At 38.6% G+C, this 18859-nt stretch overlaps 1 protein-coding gene across 1 annotated transcript; it reads left to right on the forward strand.

Annotated features, from left to right (window-relative positions):
• Positions 1–276: 276 nt before the first annotated feature.
• Positions 277–15767, forward strand: LOC104883268 (protein NRT1/ PTR FAMILY 2.3-like). Its single transcript, XM_048636392.2, has 3 exons — positions 277–482; positions 12965–13182; positions 14825–15767. The coding sequence occupies exons 1-3, from the start codon at positions 359–361 to the stop codon at positions 15377–15379; spliced, it is 897 nt and encodes a 298-aa protein (XP_048492349.1). The 5' UTR covers positions 277–358; the 3' UTR covers positions 15380–15767.
• The last annotated feature ends 3092 nt before the right edge of the window (positions 15768–18859 follow it).

Genomic DNA, 18859 nt, shown 5'->3' on the forward strand with positions numbered 1-18859 from the left:
CATGTACATGTTGGACTATAAAATTGGCTGGCATAACTAACTAATATACAAACTTGCTTGCAAATTTTTTAAAATAGATAAAAATGTAATCAATTAGTTTTGGTGATCAGTCCCATCAGATGTACACCAGAAGGATTCTACCTAGCCGAAAATCTATTATATAATTAGCTACTAAAAGCCAAAGTAAATATTTAGAAAATTATAAATGATATGAATTTTTAAATACACCACTATGGTCTATGCACAATCATTTCTTTAAAAAAAATCAATAATTGTATACCTTTATATAAATGGGAAGTATATGAATGAGCCAAATGAAGCTATTGCTACCATCTTTTTTTAATAGTAAATGTAAAAGATGCAGGCCTGTAATACGGAGCTGCAAGAAGAATTATCAAAAGATGATGAAGCGAATTATAATGGGCAAAAATGCTTCAACAACAAGAAGAAAGGAGGATGGGTCACCTTCCCGTTTATCTCTGGTAATTCACGTACTATCATATGCTTGTAACTGGCTATTCTTTGTTCTTCTTTTTGAGCTAAAGTAGCTGCTATTTGACAATATTAGCTGAAAATAAATTGCAATTGATAAGTTAATTGAAACTGATAAGATAAAGCTGAAATTGATAAGGTGCTTGAATTGATAAGGTAGCTGATTAGATTAGCTATCTGACAAAATTAATTGATTAAGTTAATAAATTATTTTGGCAAAATTAGTTATTATAAAATTTCAAAAATATTTTTCAAAATTTCAGTCACCATGATTTTAAAAAGCTAAAAATTTTAACTTATCACTTAAGTTTTTTTAATCACTTGAAATTTTATTTTAGATACTCATCAAATAGTAGTGATTATTTTAATACCTAAAATATGTTAGCAACTTATCTTTTAAGATAACTAAAATATTTTACCAAACAAAAATATATGATATAATCAAATATATGTTTGAGCCGATTGTCATGTATGTGCATGACTGGACAAAAATAGTTGTAATGGCAAGCAACTATTCTAATTCCGAAATTCTTCATTATGTATGGTGTTGCTCGACTATGGACTCGAACCCTATCCTCTAGGGTTAACACTTACCAGACTTCACACATATGTAAGCGGGATGTAATCCCCAAGATGGTATGAAAATTGCCCTTAGGGTTAAATAGTACTTCCTTCGTTTTTTAATAGAGGTAACATTTGACTTTTTACATTTATCGAGACACAACTTTGACCACAACATCTCTATTTTTATGGATATAAATTTTTTTAAGAAATACATATTTGAAAAGTCTATATATATCAAAACAAATAATCCAACAACATCACACATGATTATATTTTCTTTATATATAAATAACTATTGATGGTCAAAGGGAGGTGCATGAAAAATACCCAAATTCAACGTATTAGAGCAACTCCAATGGTAGGCTTTTTGGACTTGCTTGCAATATTTTAAAATAGTGAGCAAATTGCTCAATCATTAGAGTGGAGTATAATATATAGGTCTGCTAGAGAGCAATTGTTGCTTGCCCAAGCAGGTTGCTTGACTACAAAAAATGATTTGTGGTGGGACCCATTTGTTAAATTACTAATGATATGCAATAATAAGAGCTTAGTTGGCAAGGTGAGTCACATTCAAGCTAGAACTAGTTGTTGCTTGCCATTGGAGTAGTATGATGCTTAAATTTATTGTAGCTTGAAAAGATGATGTGGCACGAAACGTTTAGCTTTCTTTATTGCTTGCCATTGGAGCTGCTCTTACATATAAAAAAGAACGAAGGAAGTAGCAATTAATGAAACAAGCAAATTAGAGGGAGTTAGCTATATTTTAAGGCAAATTACCCCCAAGGGTAAGAAAAGTTGTAAAAGTCACAAATAGATATATCAAAAGTTAGCCACTAAGGTTATTCAGAAAGCTAAACGTCTCATGCGCTACGTACGATAATACTTGATTAAAGGATAAAATCTAACTCAACATATATGTTGTAAGACTTTAATCTGAGTAATGTTGTACAAATTGTATTGTAATATTTATTTTATTTTTGGTGAAAAAGGGTAAAGCAGATTAACTATTAATTAGTGGTGCCAAAAATCTCCAGAGAGCAATCGATGCGATAGCTAGGTGGGGAATTGAAAATTTTAGCTTATCCTATTACAAATTGCGAGTTGTTGGTCTTTCTCCACTGCTTGGCCATCATGTCCCCAAGCTTGTTGTACTCCCTACTGCAATCTAGAATCTTGAAACTTTCAAATTTCATGCCTTACTCTCTGCATTTATATACTGTATACAACATTAGAGTATATGTTAGTATGGGTTGTCTCCTGGTCAAGAGTTGGGTGACCATTTTACCATCCAAAAAAAGTGCCAATTTCTTGAAACCATGATCTAGGGCTACGGCTAACCCTTCCTGGATTCCCCTAAGTTTTGCTAATAAAGCGTCTTCTACAAAGGTGGTTTTTGCGAATCCAAGGATCCATTTCCCCTCGTTATTTCGAATAACTCCCGCCACCCCCGCTGTTTGTGAATGGTTTTGGAAGGCCGCATCTACAATGAGCAAGGCCTTAGAGGGGGGGGGGTTAATCTAATAAATTTAGGGTCGGGTAAGGTTTTTGTGACTGTTACTTCCAGATTTTGCTTGGATAAAGTCTTGGGCCTTTCGCCATGCTTAAGCAAGCACAACCTAAACTTTCATGGGGTCTTTTGTGGGATTGAAGACAACATGATTCCTACTTTTTCAAATTTTGAAACATATGAAAGGGAAGAAGGTTGGCCAGTGTATGTGGAGAATATCTTTATCAAGGTTCAGGTTTGAATAAAGCCACTGGGTGGTGTCACTGTTCCTAGGTATGTATAGAGGTATAGCCATATCCCAAATTTCCTTCGTCCAAGAGCATGTTCTCATAATGTGATGGGTGTTTTCCACTTCTTGTACATTTGCACAATGTGCGGTTAGGGAGGTTTTTCGATCATGTAACAGCTTGTTATAGGGAAGGCGATCTTGACATACTAACCAAAGGAAGAACTGGATCTTTCCATATGTGTTCATCTTCCACACCCAGTCGATGGCCGGACTTTCATCCCAAGATAGTTGGATCTTATAAGCTGCAGGTAAGGAAAAATCTTATTGTGTTAGAAAAAGGGGAAGAAGCGAGTCCTCTTAAGCTTCCTCATGGGGTAGCCGGGTCCAAGTCATATATTTTACTTATGATAACATCCGATAAGTTTATGGATAGACACTCGACGTTCCACTCCCCTCCTCTTACTTCATCTCTCACCTTAAGCTCACTCTCATACTCATTTAGGGGGCCTACACAAAAGTTTCTAAGGGATCCTATCCCTTTCCATTGACTATAATTGGCAATCATCATGCCAAAATTTGATATTATCCCCTTTTCCTAAAATCCATTGACTATTATTGGCAAGAAAGTGCCAACCTTTTCCCAAAATTTGCCATACTGGAGATCCTTTTCTAAATTAGGTGACATAATTTCGGTGGACATACTTGGACTCTATACATTTTTTAGCTAAGTTTTCAGGACCTTTGGATAATTTCCAACCTAGTTTAGCCATGGATGTTGCATTCATTAAAATTTGGTTTTGGATGCCTAACTCGCCATAACCCTTGGGTGTGAAGGTTCTTTGTTTCCCAACTAAGTGTATTTTGTTCTTCCCATCCTACTCTCTCCACAAAAAATTGTTACACACTCGATCTAGATCTTTTAAGATTTTCACTGGGACAAAGGTGGCTTGCATATAATAAGGTGGGATAGTGGCCAGAGTAGATGATATCAAGCATAATCTCCATGCCCTCAAGAGATATTTTATTTTCGAGTTTGCGAGTTTACTTTTCATCTTATCAACCACAAATTGAACTTGATTCTTTGAGAGTCTTTTGTGGCATAAGGGAAGTCCTAAGTAGGTACCTAGGTCATCATTTCCCTCTAACTCAAAGATTTGTTGGAATAGGTTTCTAATATCTAATGATGTGTTAGCGGAGAAGATAAGGCGACTCTTACTTTCATTTATTTTTTGTCCCGACATCAGGAATAAATTCTTTAAAATTTCCCTCACTTCAAAGGTTGTGGCTTTGTCTACCCTCCCAAATAACAGTAGATCATCTGCAAACATTAGGTGCAATATAGGAACTTTGTCTTTTCCAACCCAAAAGGGGGTCCATTTCTTCTCTAAAGTTGCTTGATTGATCGTATGAAATAGATATATATATTCAAGGCAAACAATAAAAATGTATGGTGACATGGGATCTCCTTGTCTTAAGCCTCGTTAAAAGCTTCAGTTTTACTACCATTGATTAGGACTGGGGAGGAAGATTGGGAGACACAACTCATAATCAGATTTACTGAGGAATCAATTAGGTTCAAGTTCTGGAGGCAAGACATAGCAAAACTCCACTCAATTCGATCGTAAGCTTTTTTAAATCAAACTTTTAGAGCGAACCACTCCGTTTTCCCTTTCTTTTTGTTCACTAAGTAGAGGACTTCCGAAGCCACCACAATATTCACATTCGGTCCCCTACCTTTAATAAAGTGGTTTTGGTTTGGTGAGATCCAGTAGGGAATCAAGGGCTTTAGGCGGTTAACGATGACTTTAGTTGCAAGTTTATAGACCGTATTGCTCAAGCTGATAGGTCTTTAGTGTATTGCCGTTTTCGGGGGGTGTTGCTTAGGTATGAGACAAATGATAGCTTGACACATGTCTTTAGGGACCCTCCTTTGTTCAAACGAAGATCTAACATTTTGACACGCATCCTCCCCAACAATCTCCCACATTCTCTGGAAAAATATAGGATGATACCCATCAGAGCCTAGAGCTTTAACGGGTTTCATTTGTGTTAGGGCCTTTTTTATTTCCTCGTTAGAAGGTGGATAGGCTCAAGAATGTTTCCATGAAATATAGGTTGAGGAAAAACTCTAAAATATGCTCCATAACTTGATTCGAGTCCCTAGTGTCTTGCCCTACTTCATTTCTTAAGGATAAGATTCTGCTAGCATTTCTTTTGATCATCACACTTCTATGAAAGTAACTAGTGTTTCTTTCCCCCTCTTTTAATTTATCCATTTTATTTTTTCTGGCCCAGAGAGATTCCTCTTGCATTAGAATGTTAACAGTTTCCTCGCTTATCTCAATTTCAAGGTGTTGAAGGAACTTTGAGTAAGATTTCAATTGTAAGGCTTTTTGGGTGCCCTCAAGTCTCGCTAAAGCCCATCGCTTCCGTTTATAGATATTACCAAAATTGTTCACATTCCAACCCGTGAGGTTATTTTGTAAATTTTTTAAAGTAGATACAATATTCCCCCCCCCCCCAAGGCCACGTTTGTTCAATTTTTTCCTTAAAAGTGTCATTTAAAAGCCACATGGGTGCGAATCTAAAAGACTTACTTCCTAGTCTCGGTGAAGGATTATCGAAAGCATTAGAAGAGGGCAATGGCCGAAAGTTGCACGTGGGAGATGCCAAAGGTTTGAGTTCGGGAACATAGTTATCCATTCCGGTTTACCCAACACCTATCTAATCGTTCAAAATTAGGTTTCTTTTCAACTTGTTAGACCATACAGACTTTCGACCTTGATAACCCATATCTAACAAGTTACAAGAGTTCATAGAAGATGCATATAAGTTGGCTTAGTTAGTGTTTATTTTGTGACCTCCAAATTTATCATTTTGGCTAATAATCTTAAAGTCCCCAATAGCTAGCCATGAACAAGTAATAGAGTCTGACATTGCACATAAATCTTGCCACAAAACTTTCCTATATATTAATATATTTAGGACTTGCATAAATTGCGGATAATACGAAAGATTTATGTAAAGAACATACATCAACCATTGCATGCACCCCTTGAGCATTTCCTCTAATAGTATGTAACTTGAGGATTGTGGCGTTCCAAAGGAGGACTAGGCCCCCCGCGAATCCCCTCGGTTCCACTATATGCCAAGAGTCAAAGCCCACGGTTTTAATAATGTTAATGGTGGTTTGGCGGCACACCCTTGTTTCCACAAGAATGATCATTTCCGGATGGTGTTGAGAGATCAGCATTCGTAGTTTGGGTTTTAAGGAGAGTATTCCCAGCCCTCGCACATTCCAAAATAGGTTAGTCATATTATGAGGGACAAGGGGTTGTTGAGGAACTTGGCTAGAACCTCTTCGTTTTCGAGTGTCCATGACATAACTTCTTCCCCCTTTTTGACGTCGATTATCTTTCTCATGTAGGGTTGAAGACAAGCCTTGGCTTCTCGACGGTATCTTAACCCTCTCGACCCATGTCACTATCACTCCCACCTTCCTTACGGGTCTGTGTGCTCGGGCTAAGAGTCACGCATCGGTGTTGCGCATGGCTTGCAGCCTCACCGAGGTGTTCATCATCATGATCATGGTGCAGGTTGGAGGTAGACCGGTGCCGGATCGTGCCATTATTGGCCCATGTTTTGAAAAATATCTCTCTCTTCTTTCTCTAGTCCTCCCCCTCTCTCTCTAGAAGCCACTTCAAAAATGTGAACAATGTTTTTTTTTTTTTGGGAGGTGACACGCATCTTATAGTTGAGGAAGGTGTACTGGTGCTAGGTCGGAGTTGACATAGAGAATCATATTGTTGAAAATTTCTAGACTGGGTATGGATTCATAATTATGGCTTTGACTTCGTTCCACGTCAGGTCCGTGAAATGTCACTCCTCCCCTTCCGTGATCAATTAGTCTACATAACCCAAGTTGAAATCAGCCATCACCGGTCAGACTCGTTGGTTGAAGTGGACCGGGTGATCGCAGCGGAAGCCTTCTCACTTTTCGTTATCAGAGGGGTTTGTATCTCTGAGTTTTCAGAAAGTTGAAATCTTTCCAAATCTCCCAGTTTCTGTAGAGTGTCAAAAGAATTGTTTAAAATGCAATCACTTTTCCTCAGGTCAAGGGCCTTTGATCTTTCTCTCTCTTCTTTTTTCGGACTATCTAGCCGCCCTTTTATTGGTCCCCTCCAGATCTACTAGGTCCAGAGTTTCCTTGGGGGTCCAATGCGTAATGACACGCTGCTGATCCGCCATTAACTTTGTTCTTATTCCTTTTTCTTTTCGATTGACTTTCTCCCATATTACCATGGCTGCCTTCTTCTTCATTCGTCTTATCCCCGATTTTTTATTTAGGAATATTCGAACGAATTTTTGACTGCCCATAATTTTTTGCTTGGCGTCCGAATTTTTTAGAGTAAGCACAAAACCAAGGCCCCTCGCAAAATACAAGAGGTTAGAAATTTCCTCCAATCCATGCTCCTTTTGGTAAGGTTTTGTCTTTCTCCATTAAAACACAAATTATTGCGTACCTCTTGATCTCTCCTTTTAAAAAATGGGCGTCAATCTTCAAGATTTGACCTAATAAATTCCTTATCTTTTCCAGTAGTGGTTTGTTAAAAAACTCGACAGGGAGTTCCGGTAATGCCACCCACCTTAGGAACTCAGAAATCTGCGCCTTTGATGGTCGGAAACCTGCCTTCCATCTTTGAACCCAAATGTTACTCCCTAATAAGGTTCATGGTCCTTCCGTCAGGATCTCCGACATTCTGGTCTGACTAGGGCATTGAATGTTGTAGAAACCCCTCCCCATGGTTACCAGATCTAGGTTTTCCTTCTAGGCTCACAACCTTTGGAGCTCTTTCTTTAGGAAATCTTTAGAGAAAGATCTTTCCAGAATTTTCACGATTAGTGCAGCCTCCCAAGGTTGAGCTATACTTTTGTATTCTTCCTCCGTTATGGGAATGAAAATTTCTTCCCCCTCCTTAAGATTTTCATGCATTGTTACAAAGGGCAGCCTTATTGGGGGAAGGCAAGCAATTTCAAACATGGATATTACCTTACTAGCAGAGGCTAGTGTTATTGCCTCTCTAAAGGATTTTTCAGTTACCTAAGGTTGATGTTTGGGCTGGGGGTTTGAGGTGTTATATGGGCTAAGGATTGTGAGGGGGGCTTAGGATGAGCGGATGGGTTTGTAATGTGTTGGTGTCAGAAGGGAGTCCTTTGGGTGGGGGTTGCGGGTGGTGGGAGGGTGGTGGTTGGGATGGGGGTTGAGGTTGGGGTTGACTCTTGGTATCTTCAATGGAGACGGAGTTCTCTGCGAGTGGGGTGGGCTAGTTGCTCTCACTTTGTGCCGTGGGGGCGGTGTGGGTTAGAGAGAAAAAGAGTATCCCCACTCTCTAGGCATCTTTCCTTGTATTGTAATATTAATCAACGCATTTTCCACACAACCACCACTGGATAACAAAATATTGTGGCCACAATATAAAAGCACAAATGTCGATCCAGCTATGGAAGGGACCAAGTTGCAAATCAAACGTTTGAAAAGTTAAGAATCCTACCAATGCGAGGGCCCACAAGGCTACAATGCGTGTTTTCTCCCACTACAAGAGCACACACTTGTTGGATCAATTATAATAAAACTAGTTATTGTCCCAAAGCATACGCCCCAAATTATTTACCGATGTGCATTTGAAATCTTCAAAAATATAAATATATCTCGTTAAATCATGATTTCCCCCCCCCCCAAAGACCGACATGAGCATTATAGTGTAGTAGGTTAGTGAATTAGCATATCAAACCGAGGTCATGAGTATCTCAATTTCAAGGTGTTGAATTAGCATATCACACTTCTATGAAAGTAACTAGTGTTTCTTTCCCCCTCTTTCAATCTATCCATTTTATTTTTCGTGGCCCAGAGAGATTCCTCTTGCATTAGAATGTTAACAGTTTCCTCGCGTATCTCAATTTCAAGGTGTTGAAGGAACTTTGAGTAAGATTTCAATTGTAAGGCTTTTTGGGTGCCCTCAAGTCTCGCTAAAGCCCAATGCTTCCGTTTATAGACATTACCAAAATTGTTCACATTCCAATCTCTGAGGTTATTTTGTAAATTTTTTAAAGTAGATACAATATTCCCCCCCCCCCACCCAAAAAGGCCATGCTTGTTCAATTTTTTCCTTAAAAAAGTCATCTAAAAACCACATGGGTGCGAATCTAAAAGGCTTACTTCCTAGTCTCGGTGAAGGATTATCTAAATGCATTAGAAGAGGGCAATGGCCGGAAGTTGCACGTGGGAGATGCCAAAGGTTTGAGTTCGGGAACATAGTTATCCATTCCGGTTTACCCAACCCCTATCTAATCGTTCAAAATTAGGTTTCTTTTCAACTTGTTAGACCATATAAACTTTTGACCTTGATAACCCATATCTAACAAGTTACAAGAGTTCATAGAAGAAGCATATAAGTTGGCTTAGTTAGTGTTTATTTTTTGACCTCCATATTTATCATTTTGGCTAATAATCTTAAAGTCCCAATAGCTAGCCATGAACAAGTAATAGAGTCTGACATAGCACATAAATCTTGCCACAAAACTTTCCTATATATTAACATATTTAGGACTTGCATAAATTGCGGATAATACGAAAGATTTGTGTAAAGAACAAACCTCAACCACTGCATGCACCCCTTGAGCATTTCCTGCAATAGTATGTAACTTGAGGATTGTGGTGTTCCAAAGGAGGACTAGGCCCCCCGTGAATCCCCTCGGTTCCACTAAATGCCAAGAGTCAAAGCCCACGGTTTTAATAATGTTAATGGTGGTTTGGCGGCACACCCTTGTTTCCAAAAGAATGATCATTTCCGGATGGTGTTGGGAGATTAGCATTCGTAGGTTGGGTTTTAAGGAGAGTATTCTCATCCCTCGCACATTCCAAAATAGGTTAGTCATATTATGAGGGACAAGGGGTTGTTGAGGAACTTGGCTAGAACCTCTTCGTTTTCGGGTGTCCATGATAGAACTTCTTCCCCCTTTTTGATGTCGATTATCTTTCTCATGTGGGGTTGAAGACAAGCCTCTACTTCTCGACGGTATTTTAACCCTCTCGACCCATGTCACTATCGCTCCCACCTTCCTTACGGGTCTGTGTGCTCGGGCTAAGAGTCACGCATCGGTGTTGCTCATGGCTTGGAGCCTCACCGAGGTGTTCATCATCATGATCATGGTGCGGGTTGGAGGTAGGACCGGTGCCGGATCGACCCATTATTGGCCCATGTTTTGAAAAATACCTTTCTCTTCTTTCTCTACTCCTCCCCCCCCTCTCTCTCTCTCTCTCTCTAAAAGCCACTTCAAAAATGTGAACAGTGTTTTGGGAAGGTGACACACATCTTATAGTTGAGGAAGGTGTACTGGTGCTAGGTCGGAGTTGACATAGAGAATCATGTTGTTGAAAATTTCTAGGCTGGGTATGGATTCATAATTATGGGTTTCACTTCGTTCCACGTCAGGTCCGTTAAATGTCACTCTTCCCCTTCCAGGATCAAGTAGTATGCATAACCCAAGTTGAAATCACCCATCACCGGTTAGAATCATTGGTTGAAGTGGACGGGGTGATCGCAGCGGAAGGCTAGGATATTTGGTGGTGTTGGGGGTGATGGTGGTGTCATTGGAGGTGGTGCGGTTAGGAATAGCTCTACTCGGTGTTCTATATTCCAAGGAGGGAGTAGATTTTCCGAGGTTTTTATTTGAGAGGAAGATTGTTTAAAAATGCGGAGGAGACTTACTTTTCCCTGGCCTTAAGCTTATGAGGTTTTGGATGATGGGACGTGATGGGGCTGGTAGGTAAGCTAGCCTTCTCACTTTTCGTCATCAGAGGGGTTTGTATCTCTGAGTTTTCATAAAGTTGAAATCTTTCCAAATCTTCCAGTTTCTGTAGAGTGTCAAAAGAATTGTTTAAAATGCAATCACTTTTCCCCAGGTCAAGGGCCTTAAATCTTTCTCTCTCTTCTTTTTTCGGACCTTCTAGCCGCCCTTTTATTGGGCCCCTCCAGATCTACTAGGTTCAGAGTTTCCTTGGGGGTCCAATGCGTAAAGACACGCTGCTGGCCCGCCATTAACTTTGTTCTTATTCCTTTTTCTTTTCGATTGACTTTCTCCCATTTATTACCATGGCTGCCTTCTTCTTCATTCGTCTTATCCCCGATTTTTTATTTAGGAATATTCGAACGAATGTTTGACTACCCATAATTTTTTGCTTGGTGTCCGAATTTTTTAGAGTAAGCACAAAACCAAGGCCCCTCGCAAAATACAAGAGGCTGGAAGTTTCCTCCAATCCATGCTCCTTTTGGTAAGGTTTTGTCTTTCTCCATTAAAACACAAATTGCTGCGTACCTCTTGATCTCTCCTTTTAACAAATGGGCGTCAATCTTCAAGATTTGACCTAATGAATTCCTTATCTTTTCCAGTATTGGTTTGTTAAAAAACTCGACAGGGAGTTCTGGTAATGCCACCCACCTTAGGAACTCAGAAATCTGCGCCTTTGATGGTCGGAAACCTGCTTCCATCTTTGGACCCAAATGTTGCTCCCTAATAAGGTTCATGGTCCTTCTGTCAGGATCTCCGACATTCTGGTCTGACTAGGGCATTGAATGTTGTAGAAACCCCTCCCCATGGTTACCAGGTCTAGCTTTTCCTTCTAGGCTCACAACCTTTGGAGCTCTTTCTTTAGGAATTCTTTAGAGACAGATCTTTCCAGAATTTTCACGATTAGTGTAGCCTCCCAAAGTTGAGTTATACTTTTGTATTCTTCCTCTGCTATGGGAATGAAAATTTCTTCCCCCTCCTTAAGATTTTCATGCATTGTTACAAAGGGCAATCTTATCGGGGGAAGGCAAGCAATTTGAAACATGGATATTACCTTACTAGCAGAGGCTAGTGTTATTACCTCTCTAAAGGATTTTTCAGTTACCTAGGGTTGATGTCTGGGCTGGGGGTTTGAGGTGTTATATGGGCTAAGGGATTGTGAGGGGGGGCTTAGGATGAGCGGAAGGGTTTGTAATGTGTTGGTGTCAGAAGGGAGTCCTTTGGGTGGGGGTTGCGGGTGGTGGGAGGGTGGTGGTTGGGGTGGGGGTGGGGGTTGAGGTTGGGGTTGACTCTTGGTATCTTCAATGGAGACGGAGTTCTCTGCGAGTGGGGTGGGCTAGTTGCTCTCACTTTGTGCCGTGGGGGCGGTGTGGGTTAGAGAGAGAGAGAATCCCTACTCTCTAGGCATCTTTCCTTGTATTGTAATATTAATCAACGCATTTTCCACAAAACCACCACTAGCTAACGAAATATTGTGGCCACAATATAAAAGCCCAAATGTCGATCCAGCCATGCAAGGGACCAAGTTGTAAATCAAACGTTTGAAAAGTTAAGAATCCTACCAATGCGAGGGCCCGCAAGGCTACAATGCATGTTTTTTCCCACTACAAGAGCACACACTTGTTGGATCAATTATAATAAAACTAGTTCTTGTCCCAAACCACACGTCCCGGATTATTTACAGATGTGCATTTGAAATCTTCAAAAATATAAATATATCTCGTTAAATCATTTCCCCCCTCCCCCCACAAAGACCGACATGAGCATTATAGTGTAGTTGGTTAGTGAATTAGCATATCAAACCGAGGTCATGAGTTCGAGTCCTGAAACATACATTTTAATTGTTTAATGTCTCATTTGATTGTGTGGAGTAGGATAGAGTACATGTGATAGCATGACATTTGTTTGTATTGGATTATATATATATATATATATATATATATATATATAGAGAGAGAGAGAGAGAGAGAGAGAGAGAGAGAGAGATGTAGCTACTGGTAACGATAAATGGGGTTAATTTTATGAACTTCTGAGTTTATTCAAACAAATAAATTAGGCTTATTCGTACGTTTAAATAAAGTAATTTTTATATATCATTGGAATTACTCATATAATAAAATGGAGTTACTCATACGTTTTATTGAGGTTACTTTTCATAAACTTACAAGGTTACCTTTTTTTTTTCTGAAATCAACTTAAACTAATAATGTGGTTACTTATGGAATAGGATTACTTATTATGAATATATGGAATAGGATTACTTATCCATTAAAGCATTAGCTTTTTGTTTTTATTTTAGTTACCATGGTCCATTAAAATGACAGGGACAATCATGGGATTATCATTGGCTTCAAGTGGTTGGAGTGCCAACATGGTCGTGTACGCTATAGAGCAATACAACATGAAAGAGATCACTGCAGCAAAGTTGTATAATATAGCTATGGCTGGTATGACTTTGGTCAACATCCTCGCAGCAGTCCTTGCAGACTCCTGGTTTGGATCGTTCTCCATTTTCATTGTTTCATCTTTTGTTTCTCTATTTGTAAGTAGAATTAATTTACTTCTTTTTTTTTCCTTCCGAAAATTAGTTATAGATTGTTACATCTAGGACCAAATTCACCTAGTTTTATATGGGCGTATGAGGACTGAGGAGGATAATATCATAAATTAGGAATACCATAATATCATACTTCATCCTGTTTATATCTTATGTGGTCTTTCCGTAAATTATCCCATGTTTGCAAACATTCCCATTATACTCCTAAATAGTAAAAGTTTATCAAACTTAATGATTTTGGGAATTAGTTTATCATAGTTTCACGTAACTGCAAATTGAAGTCGAGAAATTGGGCACTTAAGGTTCATAAAAAATGATGAACATTGATTATGATAAAGAATGCATACGGAGACAAAAGGCACAATAACAGGGTCCTAATTACTAATTAAGGGTGCTTTTATGTTTATGAAATACATACCACAATTTTATCAAAAGGAATTATACTAAAAACGGTTAAAATAAATTTCAATTAGGAAAATTTGCCTGAAATAATCGCACTTTTGGCCGATCTTCCGAAAATAATTTCAGCATTGGATTATTCTGGAATAATCGTACATTTGCTTACTAAATCAATTTTTTGGTCGCAAAAACCTGTAACTTGGCAAACTGGCAAGTTTTTCCTCCTAGACCCAGCCCCAGCCACCAGACCACGCACCAGCCACCAGGCCCCCACCCCTCTTTCTCCCCGTCGCCACTTCTCCCTTTCTCCTGTCTCTCTCCTCTTTGTGGATTTCAAGGTGGTGCGAATGGTGGAGATGGTGGTGCGAATGGTGGATATGATGGTGCGAATGGTGAGATGATCATGGTGAGATGGTGCGAATGGGAGGGTGTGGGGGCTGCGACGAGGGGAGGGGGTGGGGCTGCGATAGGGGAAGGGGGGGGGCTGCAACAGGAGGAGGGGAGGGGGAGGCAGGCTTGTGGCAGGGGGTGGGGGTGGGGCAACAGGGAAAGGGGGCTGGGAACTGGGAACCTGTTGTTTACGATCACTATGTTCTGGGGACCAAAAACTCAATTTAGTAAGCAAAGGTAGGATTATTCTAGAATCATCCAAATGTGAAATTATTTTAGTAAGATCATACAAAGGTGGGATTATTCCAGATAAATTTTCCTTTAAATTAAAGTAGGGAGCTATACAAATTAAAGATAATGTTTTTATTATATACAACTAATAGTTCTTGTGTTCGGATTGTTTACCAACGTGCATTTGAAGTCTTCAAAAATAGAAATAGTGTCATGTCTTTAAATGATTTTTTCTCTCACAAAGACCAGCATGAGTATTGTAGTGTAGTTGGTTAGTGCATTAACATATCAAATGAGAGGTCATGTATTCGAGTTTTGAAACAAATAATTTTTATTGATTAATATTTCATTTGATTGTATGGGGGACGGAAGATTACATATGGCAGCATGTCGTCTGTTTATCTTGAATTATATATATATAGATAGTAATTCTTATCTTGAAAGAGTCGTATAGTCATAATGCGTACTTGACCGACAAGGTACAATAAAAGTGACTTAATTAATACTTAGAAAATACTAGGGTTTCTTTTAGATTTGGGGGGATATTGAGGTAACATGTAATATTAAAGTGGTATTCGTCCAACCCGTTTATATACTATTCTTTCAGGGTGTTATGATGTTTACACTTTCAGCTACAATTCCTTCCTTAAAGCCCCTTCCATGTACCACAAGTAGCTTAATAAAATGCAACCTCCCATCAAACCAGCAACAAGGCTTTATCTATGTCACCATAGCCTTGTCTGTGATCGGAGCTGGAGGCACAAATTGTCTACTAGGAACAATAGGCGCGAACCAATTTCCTAAGTCATCCGAACAGCAACAAAGGTTCTTTAACTGGTACCTTATTGCTCATCAACTCGGCGAAGTGATAGGTTACACAGTCATTGTGTACTTGCAAAGTAATGTGAGTTGGGGACTCGGTTATGGCATTGGAGTCGCAGCTAATGCAATAGCCATTGTCGTCTTCTTGTGTGGCTCATCTTTCTACAAGCGTGTAATGCGAGAAGGAGGGAGCCCTTTCACCAGCATTGCTCGTGTTTTAGTAGCATCTCTCAGGAAGCTGAAAGTAAATACAGCTGAAAACTGTGACATCAATAGTTATTTTTACGGAATTTCAATATCAAACATATCTTATCAAGCCCCAAGTAATGGCCTCAGGTAAACTAAATAAAGCACTTCAAATTTGTTGTTTCTCTAGCTCGGTTGTTTGACTATATGTTTAAATTTGCAAGGAAATATCCCCAAATCCTTATAATGTTTGACATTGTTATTCGTTCGATGGAGATTTCTTAATCGAGCAGCTCTAAAAACAATGTATGAAGAAAATGAAGATGTCAATGGTAGCCAAGAATACACGAAATCATGGAGCCTCTGTACTGTAAAGGAAGTTGAGGACCTCAAAAGATTGATAAAAGTTTTGCCAATATTGTCAGCCGGAATAGTTTCTAGCATCATCTTTGCAATCGGTTCGAGTTTAGTCGTGCTCCAGGCTTTAGTCATGGATAGAAGCATAGGACCGCATTTCAAAACACCAGCAGGAAGTATGTTTATTGTTAAATTTTAGATTTATATGAAAATGGGCCTGGGTAACCCAATAAGGAGGAGGAGAGTTTGGCCCACTTACAAGTTAGGAGGTTCCATCCTAAAATCAATTGGTGATAGGGGGAGTAACTCCTTATCTTATAAAGTAGTTTATTCTCTCCTCTTTCTCCAATGTGGGACACTCACAAGTGGGCACTTAATGGGTTTCAACACACCCCCTCACTTGTGAGTGTCCTTAGAAATTCAGAGCTAACTGGAAAGGTCAGAACAATAATCCTCTTAGGGGCTGGACATCCTGTTGAGGTAAATACTTATCCAGTACCGCTATCAAACACCCAGTTTAGACGAGACCCGCAACCCGGGCTCTGATACCATGAAGAAGTTCTTAGAACTTCATTTATATTTGTTCTCAGATTGAGAGAGAAACAATATTAGAGAGAGAAATAGAGAGGGAGAGAATGAGATTGTATTTCTGATAGATGTCATTATTACAATATTGATTGACTTTAAATAGGACAACAACATGACCTGTCCTAGCCAATCATAATGAGCTGAAGTTTCTGATAACCAATCACAGAAATGCTGACATGTACAATCTCTATAACAACCTCTAACTGATTCTAACTGATTACAACAGCATACAGTAGAGATAAAAGATACAACCAACTAACTACTTTGATGAGCTGGCAGTAGGCAGAATAGTTGTAGCTTGTTGTTGGTTGTTGCTTGCCTTGATATCTTCTTTATCTTTATCCTTATAACAACCTGCCTCGGAATTTTTATCATTGATCGCATTATATATCCACTATGGCGAAAGATAGCTAATCAATCTCATACGCCTCTCCAATGCATTGGTGTCGGATACTTTCTCAATGTGCTAAGCGCGGTTGCTTTCGGCTTAGTCGAAATGAAACGGCTTAATCTTGTCAAGAGTCACCATTTGATGGAACAAGCGCATGCGGCAGTGGCTCCTATGTCAGTATTTTGGCTTGTTTTCCCGCTAGGATTATTGGGATTTGGCTCAGCATTTTACTTCTCAACGTTGATGAGATTTTATTATCAGGAACTTCCAGCTTCGCTTAACAATACTGCAGTTGCTTTAATTGGTTTACAATTTGCACTTGGAAGTTATCTTGGTGCAGCTGTTCTTAGTGTGGTTCAACATACTACTTCATGGCTACCAGATGATATTAACCATGGTCATGTAGATTACCTATATTGGATGCTTAGCATTTTAGGGCTACTAAGTTTTTTTTATTATCTTTTATGTGCCAAATTTTACGAGTACAATAATTACGACTCAGTGAATCCTTGTTAGAAGATCACTAGCTAGCGTCAAATAATTGGAATTTTAATAATAGCGTTCTTGTTGTTTGGTTTATGAATTTTGATGTTGTCAGACATGCTACTTCTTCTATATGAGAAAAAGACACTACTTCTTCTATTTATGTATGAGAAAAAGACACTACTTCTTACTCTTTCCGGATCCGTCTTTTAGGTGCGTCTTATTTTAGTTGTTATATTTACAAATATTTCTATATATAATATATAGGTCCCACACTTCATTTACAATTTTACCCTCATTTTTGTATTCATCCTACCTACTAATGATACATAAAACAATAAACTATTTCTAACCAAACCCTAACCCTTTATTACTCATCCCTATCCGAGTCGTGATACGCCCATACCCGGTTCAGGGAGGTAGTTGCCCATATCGGGGGGTAAAAGTGTAATTTTGCTCCATACAGTAAAAATAACCTGAAATTGGTTTTTTAAAAAAACCTTACTCACTTGTCGGCATCTCTCCTCCTCCCTTTTCTCCCTCATTTTCCCTTCATATACTCGTTCTCCCTTAATTATATATAAAATTCTCCCTCATTCTCCCTTAATTCTCGTAATATTTATCGTAATTTTTGCGTTATATGTGAATTCGGTGAGTTGGCGTTCCTTGGTGGAAGTTTTTGAAGGAATTTGGGTCGAAAATCTTGTTGTTGAAATTCTGCTATTGAAGGAAAGGTAAATTTGTATTTTTAACAAATTCTTTTAAGGATTTGTATTGTTTACATATTTGTGTAATAAATTTCGGCAAAATGTAAAAGGAATTGGAAAATTTTCTGAGTATTGCGAGAAATTGCGAAAATAGGGTAATGAGCTGATGTTTGGGGAATTTTATGGTAATGGTCGTGCAATTTAGAGACTTAATTGTCTTTGGTGTTATAGTTATGTGTGAGATGAATTAATTTTGATTTATGAGAGTAATTCGTTAATGAATTAATTATGTACAATTGATTTATGTGTATTCATTCATATTAAATCATATAAAAACAATTATTGGCGGAATGTTTAACTGTTGTTGGCAGAAAAAGGAATTGGAGAAATATCTGTATTGCGAAATTAGGTTAATGTGCTGATGTTTGGGGAAATTTATGGCAATTGAGAGACTTAATCATCTTTGGTGTATTACATATGTGTGAGATCCTGTTATAAGTTATGTTCAATTGATTTACACAACATGAATATCACTCTTTTCCGTCCGTCAAAATCGAACGCTAAAAATGCGGGATCGGACGGTAAAGAGGTTAGCATCCGTCAATGGACACTAAAAGGCTGATGCAAAACCCCTGGTCGCTAATTCTCCATTTAGCGTCCGTTTGGCGGACGGTAAATATTTAGCGTCTGACTTTTTGATTTAGCGTCTGAAATTTCAGACGCTAATTACCGTCCGAATTTTCGGACGCTAAATCAAAAAGTCAGACGGAAATTGCACAGCATAATAAAATAAAATTTCAAATATTACTTTATTATTTTTTCTCTCTCTTAATGCTGTAAGGTTTTGGTAAATATTTTAGTGAACACAAAAATGAAAAGAAACATCGAAATTGAAACATAAAAATGAATCTTTATAAAAGTACTTCATATTAATTATAATGGTAAATACAACATATTTTACATCCCAATTGAAATCCCAGTAATATCTAGAACAAAATTACTTGAACTAAAATGTTAAATAAAAAAATACATCTATTCAACTAATATCTGGAATCAATAATCTCTTCAAATAATCCTTGAACACATCTGATCTGCAACCACAAAGATT

This window comes from Beta vulgaris, chromosome 9 (genome assembly GCF_026745355.1).
Source record: "Beta vulgaris subsp. vulgaris cultivar EL10 chromosome 9, EL10.2, whole genome shotgun sequence".
Classification (NCBI taxonomy): domain Eukaryota; kingdom Viridiplantae; phylum Streptophyta; class Magnoliopsida; order Caryophyllales; family Amaranthaceae; genus Beta; species Beta vulgaris.

What these genes read in the sequence shown, in the direction of transcription:
- LOC104883268 (XM_048636392.2), top strand. Translation starts at nt 359, where the DNA reads ATGCAGGCCTGTAATACGGAGCTGCAAGAAGAATTATCAAAAGATGAT. An exon ending in CACCTTCCCGTTTATCTCTG is followed by an intron (nt 483 to 12,964) that starts GTAATTCACGTA and finishes TTAAAATGACAG; the next exon opens with GGACAATCATGGGATTATCA. An exon ending in CATCTTTTGTTTCTCTATTT is followed by an intron (nt 13,183 to 14,824) that starts GTAAGTAGAATT and finishes CTATTCTTTCAG; the next exon opens with GGTGTTATGATGTTTACACT.